The 21,073-nt window shown below is 42.0% G+C and overlaps 1 protein-coding gene across 3 annotated transcripts in view; it reads right to left on the reverse strand.

Moving 5' to 3' along the window:
- Positions 1–21,073, reverse strand: part of ROR1 (receptor tyrosine kinase like orphan receptor 1) — a 174,535-nt gene that overhangs the window by 11,669 nt on the left and 141,793 nt on the right. For 2 of the 3 annotated variants that reach the window (XR_010373427.1, XM_064454900.1), the window contains exons 5-7: positions 3,278–3,405; positions 1,741–2,058; positions 595–840 (exon numbers count right to left, since the gene is read on the reverse strand). Coding sequence is in view for 2 of the 3 variants with exons in the window: in XM_064454900.1 (XP_064310970.1) it covers positions 595–840; positions 1,741–2,058; positions 3,278–3,405 (692 nt within the window). In the remaining variant the exon portion in view is untranslated. The remainder of the gene's footprint in view (positions 1–594; positions 841–1,740; positions 2,059–3,277; positions 3,406–21,073) is intronic. The other variant, XM_064454901.1, reaches the window with a different exon arrangement.

Genomic DNA, 21,073 nt, shown 5'->3' on the forward strand with positions numbered 1-21,073 from the left:
AAAATGCAGCCAGGGCAGTTCTGTAAACACAAACTTAAAATACAGCTAAGAGGATCTGGCAAGATCATCTCTACTTTTTGAACAAGGCCCGAGCTCTGTTAAGTGAGGTTTGCATTTATTAGAATGCCCCTTAATAAACCAAGTGAAATGGAGAAGGTTTACAACCACTTTGTGGATCAGTGTCAACAGTGTGACTTCTGCGATCTGATTTAATCTGGACTCAGTAGTTGTATTGATCATAACAGCAGTCTGGAAGGCCTGGGACACTCGGGCTGGTAATGTGCTGGTGCTTCACCACCTTCTGGGGACTGCTCAGGCATTCCCTAGTAAAATATTGTCATGCCACCACTTTGCCAGCTGCATGGGCACTAAGTGCTCAGAGGTCTCCTTGGGGCAGGGATGCTGTGGCTTTAGCTACAAACACTGCAGTTAGCCTTTTCTACAGCTCTCTTTTCAGGGATTCAAAGATGACCCTTTGGGCACAAGTGTCCAAAACAAAAAACAAGGTCCTGTTTTGCAGGGTGGCTGTATGGATATGACAAAACAGTTCCCCTTTTTGCTCCAAAATGAAATGTAAAGAAGGCCAGTAATTACCACATGCCGGGACGTCACAAAGCTCAGACTTAAAGTTCTCATCTAATGTGAAGCACCACGGGGCGTCCTTCTGGTTCCCTGGGTTGCGGCAGTAGGAGTGGCCCCCGTTGAGCTCAGGGTACCTGATGGCAGTGAAGGTGTGCGTGTGGGGGTACTGTGAATTCCACGGCTGGCACTGCCGCCCCGACCTGGTCACGCTCACCGTCCCCCGGTAATCTACTCCTGTGCTGTTGTAGCATTTGTGATCTGGGGAAAAAAAAAAAAAAAAAAAAGAATTTCCAAAGGAGTAGTTGGTGGCGGCAAGGCAGACGGCTGCAGCATGAGGGGACAGGGAGCTCCCGGCATCCCCCAGTCCCAGTGCTCTGCTGCTGGCCTGGGGCTGGTAAACCCAGTTTGGGAGCACAGGCTCCCAATTTGCTGTGGCTGTAATGCAGGGCCTGCTTTGCATTCACATTCCTGGGAGGATTTAAAGCTTATGCTTCTGTAATGAAAACAGCTTATGCCAAGCGTTTTTAATATAAGATACACAAAAGAAGTAAAAACTACAGTGGGAACCTGAATTGCAGCCATTATTTTCATATGAAGGTGGAGAATTTGTGGGAGACACGTTTTATATTTGCCTATTCAGATGTGTAAGGGTTGTGAACAGGCTACAGCCCAGCCTGATCAAAGAGCGAGCTCAGCCGATGCCTAAAATTAGGTTGTATTAGGCAGAGTGCGCCATGGACCCAGTCCCTACAAATGTTCCTCCTGATAAGCACCCTATACTACACCCGTGGTCTCGCTGGAGCATATCGGGCTGCTGTAGGAGGACAGGGCGACTGAAGATACCAACGTTCCCCAGTGTTTGAATGCCTACACTGTCATTGTTTCCTAGTTCACACTAATTAGAAAAGACCTGAAGCCAATAAACAACATTTAGTATGAAGCCAGAGGAAGCTAAAGAAATAACTGAAAAAATATTTCTGAATTTCCACCCGGTCTGGACCAGCTAGGGGAGAAATGCGGGAGTGGGGTAATTCGAGAGCATGGCATCTGAGAGATTTCAAAGCCCAGCACTAGCTCCAATTCTGATACACAAGCCCTTACAGCCAACCTTTTCACAGCAGTATTTTTTGCATGGAGGCACACGCAGTTTTCACTTACTTTTATTTATGGGATCTGCCATTGGAATCCCAATCCGGATACAATTGACAGCTTCGGGGCTGTCTGGCTGGGGAAGATCTTCGCAGTTGGGCAGTTTTAATCTCATCAGAATCATGGGATTAGATCTTGCAAAAATATACTCTGTCTGACACAGAACATTTTCCAGAATTTCACATTCATCGCGGCACAGGTCTCGTGGCTTGGGAGCTGGGGAGGTCTCATCGCAGTATGGGAAGGCGTAATGGCACAGCGAAGGAATAGCAAACTGGGAGCATTTATCTGACAAATGGCTGGAAGTGCCAATCATGGTGAAGGCAGCTGTAAAATATACAAAAGGATTTTAGTTAACCCGGTGGGAATTTTACTCCTGTGCTCTTGCCTTCCCAGTATAACCCTCACTTCCCATTGCGACTATTATTTTCAGATGTTCAGGTGATGAACGGGCCTTCCAGAAATACAGAGCCCTAATTACATTAAAAGTTATTAACGATGATGATTTCGCTGACAGAGAAAATACATCTGGTTTTCAACACGGGATTAATGTTAAACATGTTACCAAAACCCCAAACCTAATTAGACTCCACCCCCCACCCCCAAATAATTTATAATGGTTTGCAAAGTCATGTAATATTTGGATGCCTTTTGCCCACCAGGTAAAAACCAAAGTTCCTGCAGGCTGCAAGATGACAGTACCAGTACCTTTTTGGAAAATGACCATTTTCATACTACCCCAAATTACTTTTCAAACAAAATGGTGTAAGATTATGAACAGTTGGCTGTACAGAAACCATTGGCCTTTCCTGTGAGAAATGCAAAAGCCTTTTTTGCAATGCTGACAGTGTTTGGAGAAAAGGAAGAACACTCTAGGGGGAAGAGAAATTTTGAATATTCTGACAGCAAGAGAAAATCTGAGTATAGAGAAAATTATTACCATGGCTAGGATCTGGCCAAGGTTAATTTATATAAAAAAACAGAGAAGCATCATGGTATCTATGAAGCCTCAGGCTGAGGCCTCACCCTCATTGATTCAGCACCCCCAACAGTAAAGCATCTCCCACAAAAACTATGAAAACCAGTTCTTTATTAAATCTAAAGGAAAACCACTACCACTACCTGCTGTATTATTCATGCAGCCTCTCCCAGGACCTAAATGATCTCAACCATGTAAAAATCAACGAAGTCTGGCCTCCCTTCACTTTTAAAATCTGCATGGGTAACAGCAGCACAAGGTAGCCTAGCTATGAGACTCACAGAAGCTGGAAATACACAGCCCCTTCTCCTTGGACAAACATTTCTTAGTTTCTTTTTGGGGAGCTGGATGAGCAGAGACATGAAGGCTGCTCAGATTGTCACTCTTCAGATGACTCCCTCCACTGACACCGCACAATGCAGGAGTTGCGGCTCAGCTTTTGGTGGGAAGCTCACAGCAAGAGAGCATAAAGAACAAATAAAAACAGTATTGCAGTTTATAAAACGCTAGCAGCTTTTTGGGAAAAGACAGCTTCGTGGAGAAGAAGCAAGTTCATTTTTTACCCACCTGTAATCTGATTTTCTATTTCACCTTGCATATGCAAAGACTCCATATAAATGGTTCGATTTCCAATAAATCGTGCACAAGCAATCCCCCTGTAGGGCTGGCAAAAACCATCCTCTTCATACTCGTCACTGAAATCAATCATAAACACAAAAGGGTGAAACATTTCACATGCGACTTTGCAACAGAATGTCACTACAGGGAGCTGGCACTTGTATTATTAGAGGCCGAAGCGAGGGGCTTACTGTGTTTGTCTTGCACTCTGCGATTCGTTCTGGGTGACGCTCACCCAGCGCAGGAGCCCACATGCTGCCTTCCCCTCCATTAAGAGCCTGTGATAAGGGATTATATGGTCTTTAGGTAGTGCAGGGGGCATGGCACAGGCTTTGTGCCCTGGATGATTTTAACCTTAAAGGATTCCCACAGTGCTGCAGGTAGTTTTCACTATTTCACAAACGATCACAAAGTGAATATAAGGGTTATATCATTACATTAAACAAGATCTTGCATATTTATTTCTTAAAAAAAAGCATTAGCTGCCTGATAAAACCAGTAGTGACGTTTCAGGTTAAACAGAATATGCATTAATGTTGTATGAAATGAATGCTTTTTGCATGAGAGGGAAGGCTATATTCAGGAATATACCCAGCCTTGATTATAAGAGCAAACATGAAAAGTGTGGGAAAAAAAAGAAGATTTATGTTTATTTAAAGCAGCTAACATGCTGTTTTCTATTTTTGAACCAAAATGCTACTTAATATTGATAAACACAGCAGGAAGAGTCATGCCAGCAGAGACAGAATTTAAAGTGTATATAGAAAATCAGACCACTCCCAGCACTGATACCCTTGAAATAGGAAATGTTGCTTCAATCTTCCATGAGTGTGGTAACAGTTATTGCTAAAACAGAACCAAAGCTAAGACAGGAGTTAAATAGACAGACTTCTTTCATTAGGTGCTTTGTTTTATGCAATATAGGAGACATTTAATACATAAATCCAGATGTGAAATTATTTGCCAATATTCTTCAAACAAAGCAAAGAAAGGAAATTACTAAACCTCTGAAGACCAGACCAGTCACTGCTTATTTTGAGCAGATAATCAACAGCTAAGTGCTGGCACACAACAGATCGTTTTATGGATGTTTTGAGGAGGGACTTGCATACTTGATCGCTGAAACATGCATCCAACTGCATGAATCAGCCCTTTTACTTTCTTGCTTTGAGAATCGAGTTGGAGATATTAGGGAACCGTTTTATGGAAGGACAGGCACTTCGGCTCTGCTGAGGCCCTGGCAAAGGGAGATGCCCAGTGAAAATTTGCTGATAATTTCTTTGTTATTCGGGCTGGTACTCACCTAAAACAGCTACTACATGGCTCTCAAATTAGGAAAAATGACACTGGAATAACCCCAAGTATGATCATAGCTGGGTAGGCAATAGGTTACTTTCCTTGCGTGCTTTTTTTTTTTCAGAATTCATCCTCTCCCAGATGCTGAAAGCCTAACAGTGGAATCAGACTATACCGTTAATAGGGAAAAATCAGAGCTTTTTTAATCAACTCTGCCATTAAGTTTAACAAAAGACACTTTCATCCCCTCCTGAAGACCTTGGCTGTGAGAGCTTGGAAATGCAAATTACATTTAGCCTCTTTGAAGTCACCCATTCATTGTGTGCATGGCTTTAGAGCAAGTAGCCAGCCTCACAGCCGGGCTCCCCAGCGCCTTGTCACAGCGGCCAGGGGGAGCTAATGGGATTAGCGGGAAGAAGTGCCAGGACCGCCTTCCAGGACACCCCAAATATCTCCCGGCACTCCTCAGTTACCAGCTCCAGCACACTGTCCCAGGAGTCACGCAGCGTTGTTTCCCAGTTCACAGGGAGAAGCTAGACACCATGAATTAACTGCAGTAATTTATGACTGTGAAGACAGGGGGGTGGGAAAGAGGGATGGTAGAGATGGGAACCTCCTTCTACAGACATCTCACTTCAATTGAGAAATCAATGGGAAGGGGTCCAGGCTTCATTGGATGATGGTCCCAAGATGTTCCCAAGTACACTGAAAATTGGATTGCAAAAGCGCAACCTTTAAACAGCCAATTAAACCCTTCATTAACTAGAGTGATGGTAGGCTGCGATGCCTCTAATAATGGATAGTACCCAGCCAACATAGGTACCCTGAGATGTAAACAAAGACACACAACCACATCCATGTGTTTCTGCATCGAGTCAGCTCTGGCAAAAGTATTTGTACTCTGTTCATTCTTGAAAAGAAGATGAAACAGCTGCAACCTGAGCTGAAAAACCGCAATACCTACTGCAGGCTCTGGAGGTCAATTCTCCATCTTCCAGTCAATAAATCCCCCAACAGGACATAATTTATTATTAATTTATTAATTATTATAATTTATTAAGGAATTTAACTCAGGGACTACACCTAATAGCAACTGCTTTCAAAGGTAATCTAGCATTGCAATTTAAGCACACAACTCGATAGACTAGACAAAACCAGGAGGAATGCAATTAACATATCAACAAAGCAAACTCACCTCACTGATGCTCACCTTTGAACTAAAGAAGATTCAACTGCAATAGCTGCATGCAGCAAGAATTGTGAGTAAGCAGGGACCCAAGTCTACCTGGATGGAAATGCCCCAAGGAGCAGGATTTTGGAGATAATCTCAGAAGGGGAAGATTAAAGAGGAGAGCCTGGATCCCACCACCTTGGCCCCCCACCCCGCTGCACGCCAGCCTTGAATTCACAGAGGTAAAACACAAGATTAGTACCCCAAATGGAGCAGGCATTACTTTGAATTGTTTTGGAAATCAGCTCTATAATGGGGCAGAAGGATAAATCAAATGAAAAGAACAGGAGCATCAGAGTATGGCAGAAGTACCCCTGAGACACGATGGGACACAGTCCCCTGGTCTCCACTCCCAGAGCTGGTCAGCCAGGGCATGGTGATAAAGAAGGGAAGTACTGGGCTGTCCTGTTCATCTATTGCTCCTGACAGCTATCAGGAGCTCAAAACAGTATGTCCCACAATAGGAATCCCAATTATAGGCTGGTAACACATCACTGTGGTTACCGGCACATGCTCATCAATGAACAAGTGGCCACATCTCACTCCCCGGCTCCATTTCTGTGTCATCCTTCATCAGCTGTTCAGGGTCACACGAAATCCCCTCTTCCCTCTGCATCTCTTATGATGTCTCTTCCCCCTCTCACTCCTGCAGCTCTCTTCTATCAGACTGCTCAGGATGGAAACGTTTACATCTATTATCTAGGGCCTTCCTGGGCATCCTTCTGGTCCTTGACAGGCAGCTGAAGCTGTACCCAGCAATATCCAGGGCAGCCCTGGAGACAACACTGCTGCCAATGCAATGCAGCTGCAGCTCTGCCAGATAGACACTCCCTAAGCCATCGCTCCCCACAATACAGCATTTTCATGGGGTGGCCGCCAGCTGTCCATCTAAGACCATTTCCCACTGAACAGATTGCTGCTGATGCTGAACACCCTCTGCTCACCAGACGTTTCATCTAAAACCAGAGCCATACCCTGACACGGAGCCCACAGTAGCACGCAGAGCTCCTACACTGCTTAAACACATTCCCCACCTCCTGCTGCCAACTGGCAGCCACTTCGGCAGCTGGCTTTAAAACACAGCTATCAGTTTCTTGGGATCAAGGCTGAGATTGCTGATTCTTTTTACATAGTTCACATTTTGCATACCTCACGTGCTTTTTGTAAGCAAATCACAGCGTCACTGTGAGAGTGTGTACCTGCTTTGCGGTCCTGATCCAATTCCACCCACAGAGAAAGGATGGGTCTCTTTGGCTCAAATAGGAGGTAAATTAGGCCTGATTAAGCAATTAGTGTGTTAAAATTTACAGTCAAGCTTAAGTCCTCATGAAATAGAAGTCAATCTAAGCCCTACACATTGCTGATTGAGGATGAACTTAATCACTTGTGCAAATCCTCTGCTAAACTAGAGAGGCAAGCAGTCAGCAGGCGAAAACCATGGATGCCAGCTTGCAGCAGCAACTTCAGCACTAATTGCCGCACAGGTTTTGGGGTCTGGGTGCTGCTCCCTCCCCTCCGCCCCAACTCCTGCTTTTTCTACCGCCTGCACCCAGAAAAGCCCTGGCAACCATTCAGTGAAGACTACACAAGAAAAAGGGAAGTGCTGGATTTTAATGACAGACAGATGCTCAGCACTGTGGCATTTTAAGATGATTTCTTTTCAGATTTGGTTTCCACTGTTTTCCGTTTGGATCTTCAAATATTTCTAGCATTGCTGTTTATCTTGGAGCTTGCCCATTGCTTTTAGATGCTGCTACAGTTCTGTCTGCGACAATACTTCTGGCTTCATGTAATAATAGTACCAGAGATTAAATTTACACTATACTCAGCTGTCTTTATCTGATTGCACAAAGTTTACAGAAGACTGAGTAAGAGCTTTGAAAGGCGTCCACACCAATTCACTAATGTAATCTGACCTAACCTACAGCTCGCATCAACATGGGATGCACTCGGCCTTCACACAGGCCAACTTGACCAGCATCTTTCTTTCTACAGATTACAGAGGCTGCACAGAAAGATCAGCACTGTAATAAGGTACTTCATGTCTCTCTGGGTCCATCTGAATATGATGTGCCTGCGTGTGTCAAAGGACCCTGTCCTTCACATGTAGTTTAAGATGACAAAGGTCTCAACAAGGGTCACCTAGACAAAGCCAGAGACACCAAGTCACAGCACACAAAAAAATTTGCAAACAACTGACGAAGAATTCACTGTCACCGCTTGGGTTCATTTTCCTCTCTTTAATATTCTTTTATTTTGTGCTAGCAATATATACATCTGTCAACCCGGGGTCACCAGCAGCTTTTCACACACTGAAATTGTAACAAGATAATAAACCGACCCTGAAGTAAAGAATGGCTGGTGCAAGTTCATGTTTCTCCTTCCCTTTGCTCCTCACTCACACCCTCCCAGTGGCTTTCTCAGTGTTACCTAACTTTGCATTGAGATCCTTCTCTTCTCTCTAGGATATTCTCTTTCACCCCATCTAACTTTAGCACAATGAAGAGGTAAACATGAAAGCAACATGGCTCCATGTGCAAAGGTCTTACAGTGAATGAAAAAGCACATTCAGAAAAGGCAGACCTGTTCAAGACTCGAACGCCATCCAATGCTTGGTCTGCCACTGCTGCAGCACTGCTGCATCGCTGTGGTGTCGAAATGCAGGGGTGCTCTGTACGTGCGATAGAGGTGCTGCTTTCTGTAAAGGTTACCCTGCTACTGATGTCTGCTGCTTCCCGCGTGCCACAAACTCCCTGGCCCTTTTCCAGGCAGACACAGGATCAGCAACAGGCAGCAGAACTGAGAGCAGCAGACACTCCCAAGACAGTGATTTGTTAATAGAAGCTTCCCAGGGGGTCGTTTCTTAGGGGAGATACAGTAATGTGTAAAAATGTGAAAGGAACGGGAGGGAGGACTAAAATCTCTGACTTTGCACTGAGATCCCAGAGGAGGTAGTTACAAGGGTTGTATCAGGAGAGATCTCTCTATCTCTTCTGCTCATGGTGTGACGGCTCCAGTGAATCAAAAGGTGGATTTGCCTCCCAGCACAGCACCTTTCTCCAGTTTTAGGCTGCAACAGAAATTTCTAATTGCCTCTGACTTGAAACAGCAGCAGCTTTTTAAGCATCTCCATGCAAACCAGGCAAAATAGCTTACAGCAGCAGAAAAGCAGTAACAATCAAATTGCAATTTGTTTCTTATCAGCTCGCACTAAACCTTGAGGGGCTGCATGGTATTCACCTCATCCAAACGCATGTCTGCAGTCTGGTTTCTAAATACAAGCCATTTCTGCAAGATCCTCTGTCAAAGTCCACTTCCCAACATACTGCCTTTTCTTTGCCAGTCTGTTTCTAAATTACCAGGAATTGCCCAAATCTAAACATTCCCAGCAAACGTCAACAACAGATCCAGGAACTTAGTTTAACAAAAGCTTTGTAACCAGGCTTTAACAGGAGTTCTCTCAGAAGTATTTAATAAATTAACAGAAAAAAAAAACCTTGTGAGATCATGTTGTATTTATTTTTACAATATCCAATGTATTAAAAATGCATATTCCAAAGATGGTGTAATTGTGTGGTCATTTCTAACACATCCCATGGATTTACTTCTTTTTTTTTTTTCCCTTGTTTTTTCTTTTGCTTTAAGAAGGATTTGCATGAGTACCCAGTGAGAAAGGATCACAAATACAGGACTGATTTTGGCTCCTTGAGCAAAAATGGGCAAAGGAGAGATGTGGGACAAGGGAAGACAGAGTCCCAAATGCTGAGAGTGTCCCAAGACAAGAGGTAGGAGCACCACTGTCTCTCCTGATGCCTGTTCCAACACCAGCCTGCTATGACGTCTACTTACACTTAGGTCTGTACTTAGTTGGTTACATGGGACCATTGGATTACCATTATTTTGGTAACCAAATCTCTAACTGACAGCAATGTAAATAGGGGAGTGTACATAGAGGCAGTGAGGATTAATAAAAGCAGCAGGGGAAAGGACAACTTAATGTTCAGCGACACAGGAAGGCAGACGTATAAAGCCATCATGGGGTTAAAGTGTGCGTGCAAAGCCAGACTGATTTATGAAGATTTACTGATTTGATGAGCAAAAGCAAATAAATGCTGTATTATCTCCAAGATCTACCAAATTGAGATGGAGTAGCTTCGGTTTTGTGTGAAGACTGTCCAGACATTTTTTTCACTTATAAAGTGAAATGCATTTTGTCTTGCTTAAAAAAAATGTTCTACCATAGCACTAAAGTAGTCAGAGCTGTTTATCTAAAGAATTTATATCTAACAGCGGAGTACTGATGGGAAAATGCAGCCAACGTTCAGACAACCAAGTGCTTTATACCCTTCTCTTCCAAGGAAAAACTGCTGCTTGTTGCAGTGGGACAACGGAAGTGCCAGCGGATGGCTCAGCTCCCGTCACCCTGGCACGGGCAAGTCCCCCAGCAGAGCCAGGGATCTGCACAGCGCCTGAGGAGACTCTTGCCCTCTCAAGAGCTTCACAAAAGGGTCCTGCTTAATGTTTGAATTGTGCACTTACAAATTTGCAGCCTACAATGCGGGTTATGGAGGGTGTTGCTTTAGGGGAGTTGAACTCATAATGAATGCTGATAGGTGACAGCATGGTGGGAAGAAACATACTGTAGAAAACTTTGCAGTTAATTAAAAGGTATTTCAATAAATTATTTTCATTACATATATCCAATACACCCTCTGTACATACATTAATGCTGTATTAATTATTTGTACATTGTTAAATAAATTGTGTTTTGTTCTGTACTCATGTTCCAGCTTCACACAGAATAAAATGAAAGGAGTTTTTACTTGGCAGATATCCCTTAAAGCAAACAGATGAAAAACATTCTGTCATACTTTCCAGAGAGCAAAACCCAGTTGCTTGTGCCTCACTTTGAAAATGGGAACATATTGGCTCTGCTTCATAACAATATTTCAGAATTGTGCGGGCTGCATTTTACTTTGCAAAAAGAAGAGAATTGCCCAGACTTGCATGTCACTGTGTAATTTAAGGAAAAGTTCTGAGTAATACAAGCTATTGCTGTTCTGCTACCCCTTTAAAGTCACTGGGCAGCCAGGGTTTAAATGGTTCACTAGAAAAGGATAGGCATAAAATTAAAAAATTAATAATGCTGTCCCTTTGACATAATTAAATTTACAGAATCCCATAGCACCACTAATGCACCTGGTTCCTAAAAATAATAATAATAATAAAAAATCAATATGCAAATACAATCTGCCTAAGTAACTACTACTTTACTTAGACGTTATCTCACATTCCAGACTGATAGCTGGTTTAACATGATGTCTCTGACCAGAGACAGATAAAGCATCCAAAACTACTATGTGTTTGGGATGCTGTTTTGCACAGTTTAGCACGTGGGATGGCATTGAATGGCCCAGGCCAGTGCTGAGGCCACATTATGGCCATTCTCCGCTAAAACTGGGACACACAAAATTCCCTGACACCCCAAAAATCTTACAATTACCCAAACATATTCGTCTGAGCATTTGTCAGGGCTGCATATCATTACACTCCCCTCCCCCAGTCACTTCTCGTTAGAGGATTTCGGTGCTGAAAGGAGGCAGGGTTGTGCAGAGACATAAACATCACTGGTGAGAGCTGACATGTGTTTTCTACTAACCTCATCTGGGCAGTGCGGCAGCATCCACAGTTTTGGAAGCTTAATAAAATACATCTCTCATGCAATTAATCCCTTGGCAAGGATGCACCAAAGCAATTACTGCATGTTTGTCTTTGTCATCATAAGAAAGTTTTACAGGGTCTTTATCAAAATTACTCATTTTAGGGAAGCAAAAGCTGCCTAGAAAAGCTCAATAACGGTGGCCATGATTTTGATCTAAATATTGACCAAAAATAAATAAATTAGCTGTTACCCTCTGAGATTCACTCTTTTTCTCCTCTTAAACACTTTATAACAATCCCTTCCCTACGAAAACTCTTCCTGCAAAGTCAATAGGTATTCCTGCAAACGAGGCTGCAAGCTGGCCGCACGCTTGCTCAGCAGCTGCAGCTGGTTAGGAAACAGCCCTGGTAACAGCATTTGGATCTTTCCTGGCAGAATTCTTACATCATTATTCAAGATGAACTGCAAATCATATGCTCGTAGTTATGGAAATGGCAGGAAACTTCTTGCACTTATGTTTTGTTTGACAAAGCTATTTTAAGGTTACGTTTGGAAGGTCGGTTCGTCCAAGTTTTTAGATGCAGAGGAAAAAAAACATAAAAGTAGTCAAGCAGGATAAGATTACAAGTGCTAAACGTTGCCTCTTCTATCAAACCTTTGTACTGCACAGAAAAACACGCTCCCTCCTCCTGGATTCCCTCACAGAGCTGCAATGATCTCACACACACGTTCCTTATCCACCTCTCATCAGGCATTAACCTTCAGATAAGGAGTTTTTGACGGAACGATCATCAGCTTCACTCCATAAATCGACTGCAGCCACTCTGCCCTGAGTTATACCAGACTCCTGCTCTGCCCCACAGAGGCTCAGGCCATTGGTCTGAATGCCCTTGGGATCGGACGGACAGGACCGGTCAGTATCACATCCACATCCATCTCCTACACAGCAAGATAGCAACCCCTGGGCACTGAGGCGGGAAGCTGGACACAAAATAAGACAGACAGGCAAAGGGAAGAGACTTCCTCTAAGCGCCTCAGCCCCATCCCTCAGATTTTTGTCCAAATCTCTAATAACTGGGTCCTTTTTGAACTCACGTTTTATGAGCAGCCTCAAAGTGTACTACAGCCTGACTGCTGCATCTCCATCAGCCACCCATGCCCAACCATCACGACTTGGTGCAGCTCTATTTGTACAAGCGACATCAAGTCACCAGATACAATGGAGCTCCTTAATCAAACACCTCACTGATTTCATATGCATGAAAAGTATTTAAGTGACCTATTTAACCAGCAAGCTGATATTCCCCTGAGACCGTTCTCCATCGATAACACTGCCATATGGGAGAGTTACTACAGGATTGCTTGTGCTCCATAAGGCCGGCACTTTTCCACATAGGAACAGGAGAGCAACACACCCTTCTGCCTCTTGGGGTCTGCCAGGAGGACATACATGGGACAATGAATAGGTCGTATTACAAAGGACAACCTCTAGATTGTATTCAGTCTCTAGTCAGACTAGGAATTTATTCATTACTTAGTCACGTGAAGTTACAGAGGTTGTTCCGATTTCACTGAGCAATAAAATAAGTTGCAGATTACATTGTGCATCTCCCCCACAAATTTGATTTTTTCCCCCCTCATAATATACAGAAAAGTGCACCTCTGTGATATATTAAAAAAAAAAAAAACTTTAAACATGAGAAGTACAGTCAAGGTTGAGTCACCTTTCAAATAGCTTGATCTGGACATTAAGGGCTTTATTCCCAAATATTTTACTGCCTCTTTACAGGCATAATGGGGCCTCAGAGCGAGTTTCATGCAACTGACACCACATGAGAAAGTCTCTTTACACCAAAAACGTGGCATAACCAGGCTTTAATGCATGAGGAGCTGGGTCCTCTGAGGAGCATAGGTTTCAGAAAACAGCATGGACCAGGCTACTTTGAACCCCTGTGATTAGAAGAGGGTGAGAATCATAACAAGGTTTTAAGTAACACCTTTCTGTTTGCCTTACATTAAATCTCTTTTGTCAAATGTCCTTTTTTTAAGGAAAAATTAACGTTTTAAAATTTTCTGTTAGCATTGCTAATGATTCCTGTCTCTCCCACAACTGCTTATTCACTGCTGAGGACTGAAATTGCTCAAGTGCCCGGCAAAAGAGATTTTCCTCGCTACAGTATGATATACGCCTACCTTTGCAACAGGACAGTCAAGTTTTCTGGAACACATTCATCAATGAGAATATCAAAACCAAAACATTTAGTCTAAAGCAAAGACAATTTTTGGGTGGAATTAACACATAGACTATTTCAATAACATGGGAAAGTATCTTCATTTGCAAGCTATTTTTCAATCCTATGCATTTTATTTCTTTCTCTCCTATGAAAGGACACCCAAACTTCCCATTCTCCTGCAACGTGTCTTAAAGACCTGCCTTATTCCCTGATTAAACTACTGCAAATAGTTTTTTGCCCTGGAGGGGCTCCTTACAGAAGGCGATATCCTGCTCCTTCCTGGACCTCAGGACACTGCAAATTCAGCTTTGAACTATTCCTAACCAATACAAAAACTTGTTAGCATCAAAAGTCAATAACGAGCACTACAAAATGAGTTTCAGAACTTCTGCAGCCCATTTTATCTCTCACTAACTCTTTCCTGCTTTACCTTATTTTCTGAAGTCACAGCTTTATTTCTGCTCCTCCCTCCCCTCTCCTTCCTTCTAACATTTAATTTGTCTTACGTGACTCAAATAGGTCTTTCTTCTGGTGACCTAATATTTTAACCTTAAGCATGATGAAAAACAGACTTCACAAATCTGACACTTGAATTAAAATTGAAACACATGCCTCAGCACAAGTTAATTAAAAATAATACGCATAATGTTAGCTTGTTTAAACTATTATTTGACCAAAAATTTGCACCCATCAATAACTGCTATGGTCTACAATTGCTACAAAAATAACAGTAACGACATAAGCTCAAACTCAGGGCAAAAATTAGCTATACTACTTCTCTTTTTATTTAACCAAAGTTTTCACAGAGCCTGCCGAAGCTGCTGAGCCAAATTGCTACATCCCACCCAAAGAGTTGCACAGAGCATGTGTGAGGGTTGTCTGAACACGGGGGCATGGGTACGGACTTTGGCACACCGGTACCCCAGCGCTTGAGTCCTGTGCCTGCTCAGCATTGTGCATTGCTGTTGGATGCCACAATACTAATTCAGATACCAATAATCAGTTGCAGATAACTAATTTTTCAGGCATGTAGCCGTGTCCCTCTCAGTGGTTCCCTTTGATGGGGCAGGGTAGAGGCCAGGCACTACAAAGTAAAGCCAGTGGACGGAGAGCAGCTACATGAAAAAAAAAAATTATCTGAAATTCCAGACCCCTTTAAAAAATCTAGCAGAAAACATATTTTTCTAAATGGCCTTCCTAAGAATTATGTCAAGGTAGGAATATAGCGTTTTTCTCCACTGACGAGCAGTCTGGGGGTTGCTGGGTTTATGAGCACAATACTCATACTTCAGCTGGGGTAGCTGGTAAATCCAAAACTGTTTTAAGCAGTTAGTCTTATTGAAGTAGTTGGTCAAGTTTAACAACTGTGAAAACATTTAAAGTTCACATAACTTGCGGGTCTATCATAAATTCTGCTCCTGACAGACACACATAAATAGAGGCTCCTCAGCTGGGAATAGCCAGTCTGCTTTAAAGAGTATCATGAGTTATATTAAACTGAGAATGTCTTGTGAAAAAGATTGCTTTTGAGATAAGAAACTCATTCTTAAGACAACAAACATGAGCAAAAATATGCTTCAGTGAAAATTAAGATCTGTCCATCCGTTCCCTAATGGTAATCGGATAAGGCATGGAGAACTTGTTTGTTTACTTTAAAAGCATTTTGCCTCTCTACATAGGCTGCACAAACCAGCATGAAGCAATCACACTTCAGCAAGCAGGCCGAGGACCAAAAGATACATATTTCAGTTAGCCTTGAGGAGGACGATAGCCCTAAAAACCCTGATTATGAAGGAAGAACTGTGTAAAAATGGCTGCTTTCTACTCAGAAATAACACAAATCCCATCTGAAACTTTTGTTCTTAGGAAGAAAGCAGTCTTTGCCTTTTCCTCCTGCTACCCCAAAAGAGTGAATATGTTGCAACACACCTTCCTGCCTATTTTCTGGCAGCAGCATTAAAGAATTATTAAGTAAATTCTGACCTCCAATATTTTTACTTCTTGTTTTGGTAAACAAAGATAGAAACATTTAATTTTGCAAGGCCAACCAGTTCGAAACACTACAAGCTTAAAGTGTTTCTCTGAGCAACTCAAAGAAAAGCCCAGCTTGTTTGCAGTAAGGTGTTTGTAGAAAACATGTAAGCTAATGCCACTTCGCAGCTCATTTACAGCCAATAATTGGTATTAAAGATGAAAAAACCCACTTTCCTCCTCCCATAACCAGCACCATGTTTTTTATTATTCAAGTGGCAGAAGAAGGGAAAGGTACATATTTTTCTGGATTTATCCAAGTTTGCAGGATATGCAATTTATTGCTATTTACCACCACCACAAAAAAAGCCACCAACGTATCCCAATTGTATTATTTAGTTTCATTTTATTATTCCAGTGTGTCAGCAATTGAGAACAGTAATTTGATTGAATTTTGCATTAGAAGCAATTATGCTAACTTGCCAGTGTGAATGGATCACAATAAGACATTTTACACATGATTACTTGTGTTCTTTGATGCAAACTATGTTCAAGGCACTCATAACATCCGGCTCTACTATTTCTCAGTAAGAAAGCGCAGCCGTGTCTGCCAGACTTCCTATCCGCCTCTGCATGGCGCGACGGGCTGAGCTGCGTGACACCAAAATTTTAGCTGCAATTCTGAAATTAATTGGTATTGATAAAGTTATATGCATGTGATGTATTATATTAATGCATTCCCTCACTGGAAAAATATTTAAGATAATAGAACTGTTTCTAGAACCTTGTTTTAATAAAGTCTGTCCTAGCATACTTTTGCAGTTGTACTTTATCAAATCTAAAAGCTGGGTTTTATCTTTGAGTAGGTGAAGTGCTGGTTCGTATCAATACTAACTCTTATCATGGTCTGGGAATATAAAACATGTATTTTACAACTGCATAAAAAATTAAATGAGGATTAAGCCAAACATAATTTTAAAAGGCATGCACACATACCATCCATGCAGCAAAGCAATTTACGCACAGTGTGTGTGAGATGAAAATCAAAGGGAACACTGGTATTTATATACCGTTGCTCCTTTTATCCAACTGAGAAACTTTATTTTGGCAGGACGACGATTGCCCATTTTGCCTCACAAAAACACTTTGTATGCCAAGGATGGAGTAACATTCCTGTGTTATTCACACTGAGGAAAAATATGGAGCAGCTCCACAGAAACCCATGGAGCTCCTCTGGGTTTATCCCCATACAGCTGAGATCAGACTCTGAAACAGTTGCAGCTCCTGATGCCAGCTACTGCCCCAAACACAGCTCCCAACACAAAGCAAATATTCTCCAGATAATTCCCTCACATTTATCATTGCTAGAATGATATTTTCTCACATTATCTTCTGTTCCTTTCAAATCTGCAAGAGACAGTACTGTCATGGAAGGTCAAATCCTCATCTGCTACTTGTGGCTGGGCTAATTGGCATGCATCAAGGAGGAAAAATTGACACCACCATATTTTAAACAAATGTTAAAAAATTGCTGTGAGAAGCAAAAGTCAGACAAGATTTCTGAAATGAGCATAGCTGCAAACAGTAGAGAAAGGGCTTTTACTATGCTTTTAAGTCCAAGATTAAGAGATTCTGCTAAAATTCATATTTGTTTCTCACATAAAAGGAAATGATGGAACTGTCAACGATAACGCGTAGTAAATGCATTTATTTATTTATCATATAAATAAAAAAAAAAGTTTTGATTCCAAAAGTAACTAAAGAAGACATTAGATAGCGCCTACTAAAACCAGATCTTTTAAACATAGGCAGGTCAAGAACGAAAGACCCAAGTGACTCCGCAACTGCTGGCCTTTCTCCATCCAAGACAAAACAGTGGAATGGCTGAAACGAAGCCCAGACAACACAGGATTTAAGGCAGTAACAGACCTGGTGGCAATTCCCAGGAGCTTACAGAAAAGAGACCTCTCAGATGTGCTTTGGAGAAGTCAAGAGTTAGGTTGTAAAGATAACAATGTCTGTATATTTAGAATCTTCGAAAGGCATTTCACTTGACACAGCACAAGCATGTTCAGAAGTTAAAGACAGATAAAATCAACAAGACCTTTTTTTTTTTTCCTCCCCAAGTGTGTGTCCTAGTTAATTCAAAACCACTGGATTTGGAACATAACATACCTGAGAGAAGCACTACAGCCTGTGCTGTCCCCAGCACGGTTAGACAGAGGACAGAGTCTCTTCTCACCTCTAAAACCCCCAAATCTCTAAACTAGCTGTGAACCTTGAAAGAGGAGTTGCTTGGTGTTCTTGGTGCTAATTGCCGGGCAGAACTGTGGCTAAAGAATGTGTCCATTCATCCCGACCAAAATCAGAACTGAGAGAAAATTTATTTATTTAAGGTAAATTTACTGACATGAGAAATTTGCCTGGAAAACTATGGCAGGGTAACATTTGTGATTAATTTCTAACACAGATCTTTGTTGGTGCAAGCATCAATAATAGCATCCAACTAATAACAAGTCAGATGATAACTGCTTTTCTTCCCCACTGAGGTGCCCACACATATTTTCCTGTTAACAAGATCAATAAACTTGACACATTCTGAAATCAATGATTAGCTCCTTTTACAGTATTTGAAGTCAACCAGGGTTATTGCTTTGAATGGCCAAAGCTAGAGCGTCATGTATGTTTTTAATTATCAGGATAAATAATGTAACACCTTATAATCTTCTTCCTCGCACTTAATGATTTTGTGATGGAGTAACACAAATTGCAATTGAGTAGGTAACTACATGCAGACGGGCTGCTCAACAATGTTATGTTTATAGGAAAACTCATTCTGAAGGTTTTATACTGTATCGCAGTAGTGAAAGCAGCTTGGGTCAATACAGATTTACTCCCATTTTTAATGTTTTTACTAGACTGAATGAACACTTGCCCCAAGACTGAAACCACTGGCTCTCCTAAAGGCTGCGGAAGCCCAGGGTAAACTCTTAAGTTGAGCTCGTTTTGATTGACATATCCTTGCAACAAGGAGCCACACTGTTCGTTCAGGGTGAAGATGGTACCCTCCAGCTTCATGTGGGCTTTCAGAGCCCCTTAGTCACAGGGCTCTTGCTCACAACACTCCTGACATTGGCTCATTACAGTGTGGCTGTCAATGGCATTGGGTGGCCCTTTTAAATTGCTGATTTTCAAGTGGTCTTCACAAGAGAAACCCGCTTGAACATGGGGATGCAGGACACTATTCAAGGTGGAAGGAGAAACACCCCATAATCACTGAACCATTTATGAAATCAGAAGATCTAAAGATACATGGGGTTGATTAATGAAGGAAATTTTGCAGCTGCGCAGCTCTTGGCTGGGTCAGTGATTTCAAGGGACAAGCAGCAGTCCAGCACACAGCTCTGGGTCCCCGTCCTGGGATGTCTCATTAGGGGAGAAAGCAAAGGCTCAGCACTGAGTCCATCTGAAAGGGGAGGAGAAGCATAAAGTGCCCATGGGAAGGGGGGACAGGAAGAAGGGGGCTACATACGGACAGAGATAACTTCTCAGGTGGTGAAAGAGAGCCTAGGACAGGAAACAAATTCCTCACACACAGGCCACAGACACTGCCTCTCCCCCTTCCAGTACCCAACGCTTTGTTTGAAATACTGTAATTATTATTATTACTCTATTTTGTTCTCTTGAATAATTCCTACCACAAGGTACCAGAGCTTTCACTACCCTAATGTTTCAAATGCTTCATCTTAATTCACTTTTCAGTGGGCTGGCAGCTAGGAGATAGAACAAAAACCTGCTTGAAGTTGTCCCCAGAGTTGAGCCATGGCATGCCATTATGATCTGATGAACCTCCAACAGATCCCTCCTTGCTCCTCCTTTTCTTGGTTCCCCAACACCACAAACTGAAAATAGCAGAAGAGGATTTGTTTAAGGAATATCAACAACAGCTGGGCACTAAAGTAAAAGAAGACCAAAATGAGAAAGAGATTGAGATTTTCCCACTGAGATTTTCTACCTGGTTATGCAGGATATTTTATTACAACCACAGAAACATTATAGGCCTTTAAATAGGATTTCCCTTATAATTAAAAGGCCTTACAGCATAAAGGAATCTCACTGTAGCTTGGAGATGACCTCAGACATTAACTGGTTTCTGAAATGTTTGACTATTTCTTTATTTCACCTCTTACACCTGACCAGTGCTGTAAGGACATTTGACCACCAGAAGTTGCAGGGTTTTAAGCAAAACAAGACCATACAAGACTTTTAAACATGCTTGCCCCATGTGACAGAAGTTAATTTTTCTCTTGCAGAAAATTATAATAAAGTTGACTGATTAACAATTTCATTTACCAGTTTTCTGACTTAGTTACATTTAACTCATTCCATGACAGCTAGAAATCATTTTATACCATAAGTACATGACAGGTTGTACGATTATTTCCCTTCTTTCCTCCTACATCTAAAGACCTTTACACCCATCTCCCCACAAATAACACCTGTACACTTCAGGCAATAGTGCTAATGAGACAACAGCCAGACAAGAGAAACTCAAGTAATGTATTCTCCTGCAAGGCCAGAGTCTTACATCGACTGTCATCCCACCACAGGTGGGTGAGGAGGGAAATCAAGGGGGTTGGTTTCCAGTCTTTTAGCTTTTTGTTGTGTTTTTTAACTGATTAAGATAGACCAACAAATCCCAAAAATATAACAGAAAGCTCCAAAATCCTGGGACTGGGAAGGAGGCGGCTCTGGCACACCCCTCCTCCCCAAAACAACAGTATTCATTTCTATTTTAGCAACTTTTAGATGAAGGGCCATTGAAGAAGGTACGGTGTTGTAAATATATGCAAATAAAACAACAGACCAATAATCTCTGCCAGAAACTTTAAGATACTGTGTGGTCCAAGCATAACAGAAATCAGGTCTAATCCCACGCAACGCAGAGACACTCTAAAACTTTTTTTTTTTTTTTTTTTCAAATTTGCCCTTTTTGAGGACAAGACATACATTCAGGGCAAGTCCTTTCCAAAATAAAGCAACACAAAGACAGGCTCTGTTTAGCCAGTACTGTAACCTGACCCTGTCCAGGAAGGGTGAAATTAATTGTAATATTGTCAGATCTTGCCTCACAGCCTGCAGGCTCAAAGAAATCCTTGTAAGTCATTTAAACTGCTCTTATGATTAGAGCTAAATGAAAATTTTTTGGATGAAAATTGTCTTAGAGAGAAAACATTATCTTCTGAAAACTGGAATGTTCCACAAAAACACAGTGGTTTGGACAAAATTCCTGCTGCAATCTTTTAGCAGTTTCAGAAGGATTTTTTGGGTTGGCTTCAAAACAGCTGTTA

The sequence above is a fragment of the Phalacrocorax carbo genome, chromosome 6 (assembly GCF_963921805.1).
Source record: "Phalacrocorax carbo chromosome 6, bPhaCar2.1, whole genome shotgun sequence".
Lineage (NCBI taxonomy): Eukaryota > Metazoa > Chordata > Aves > Suliformes > Phalacrocoracidae > Phalacrocorax > Phalacrocorax carbo.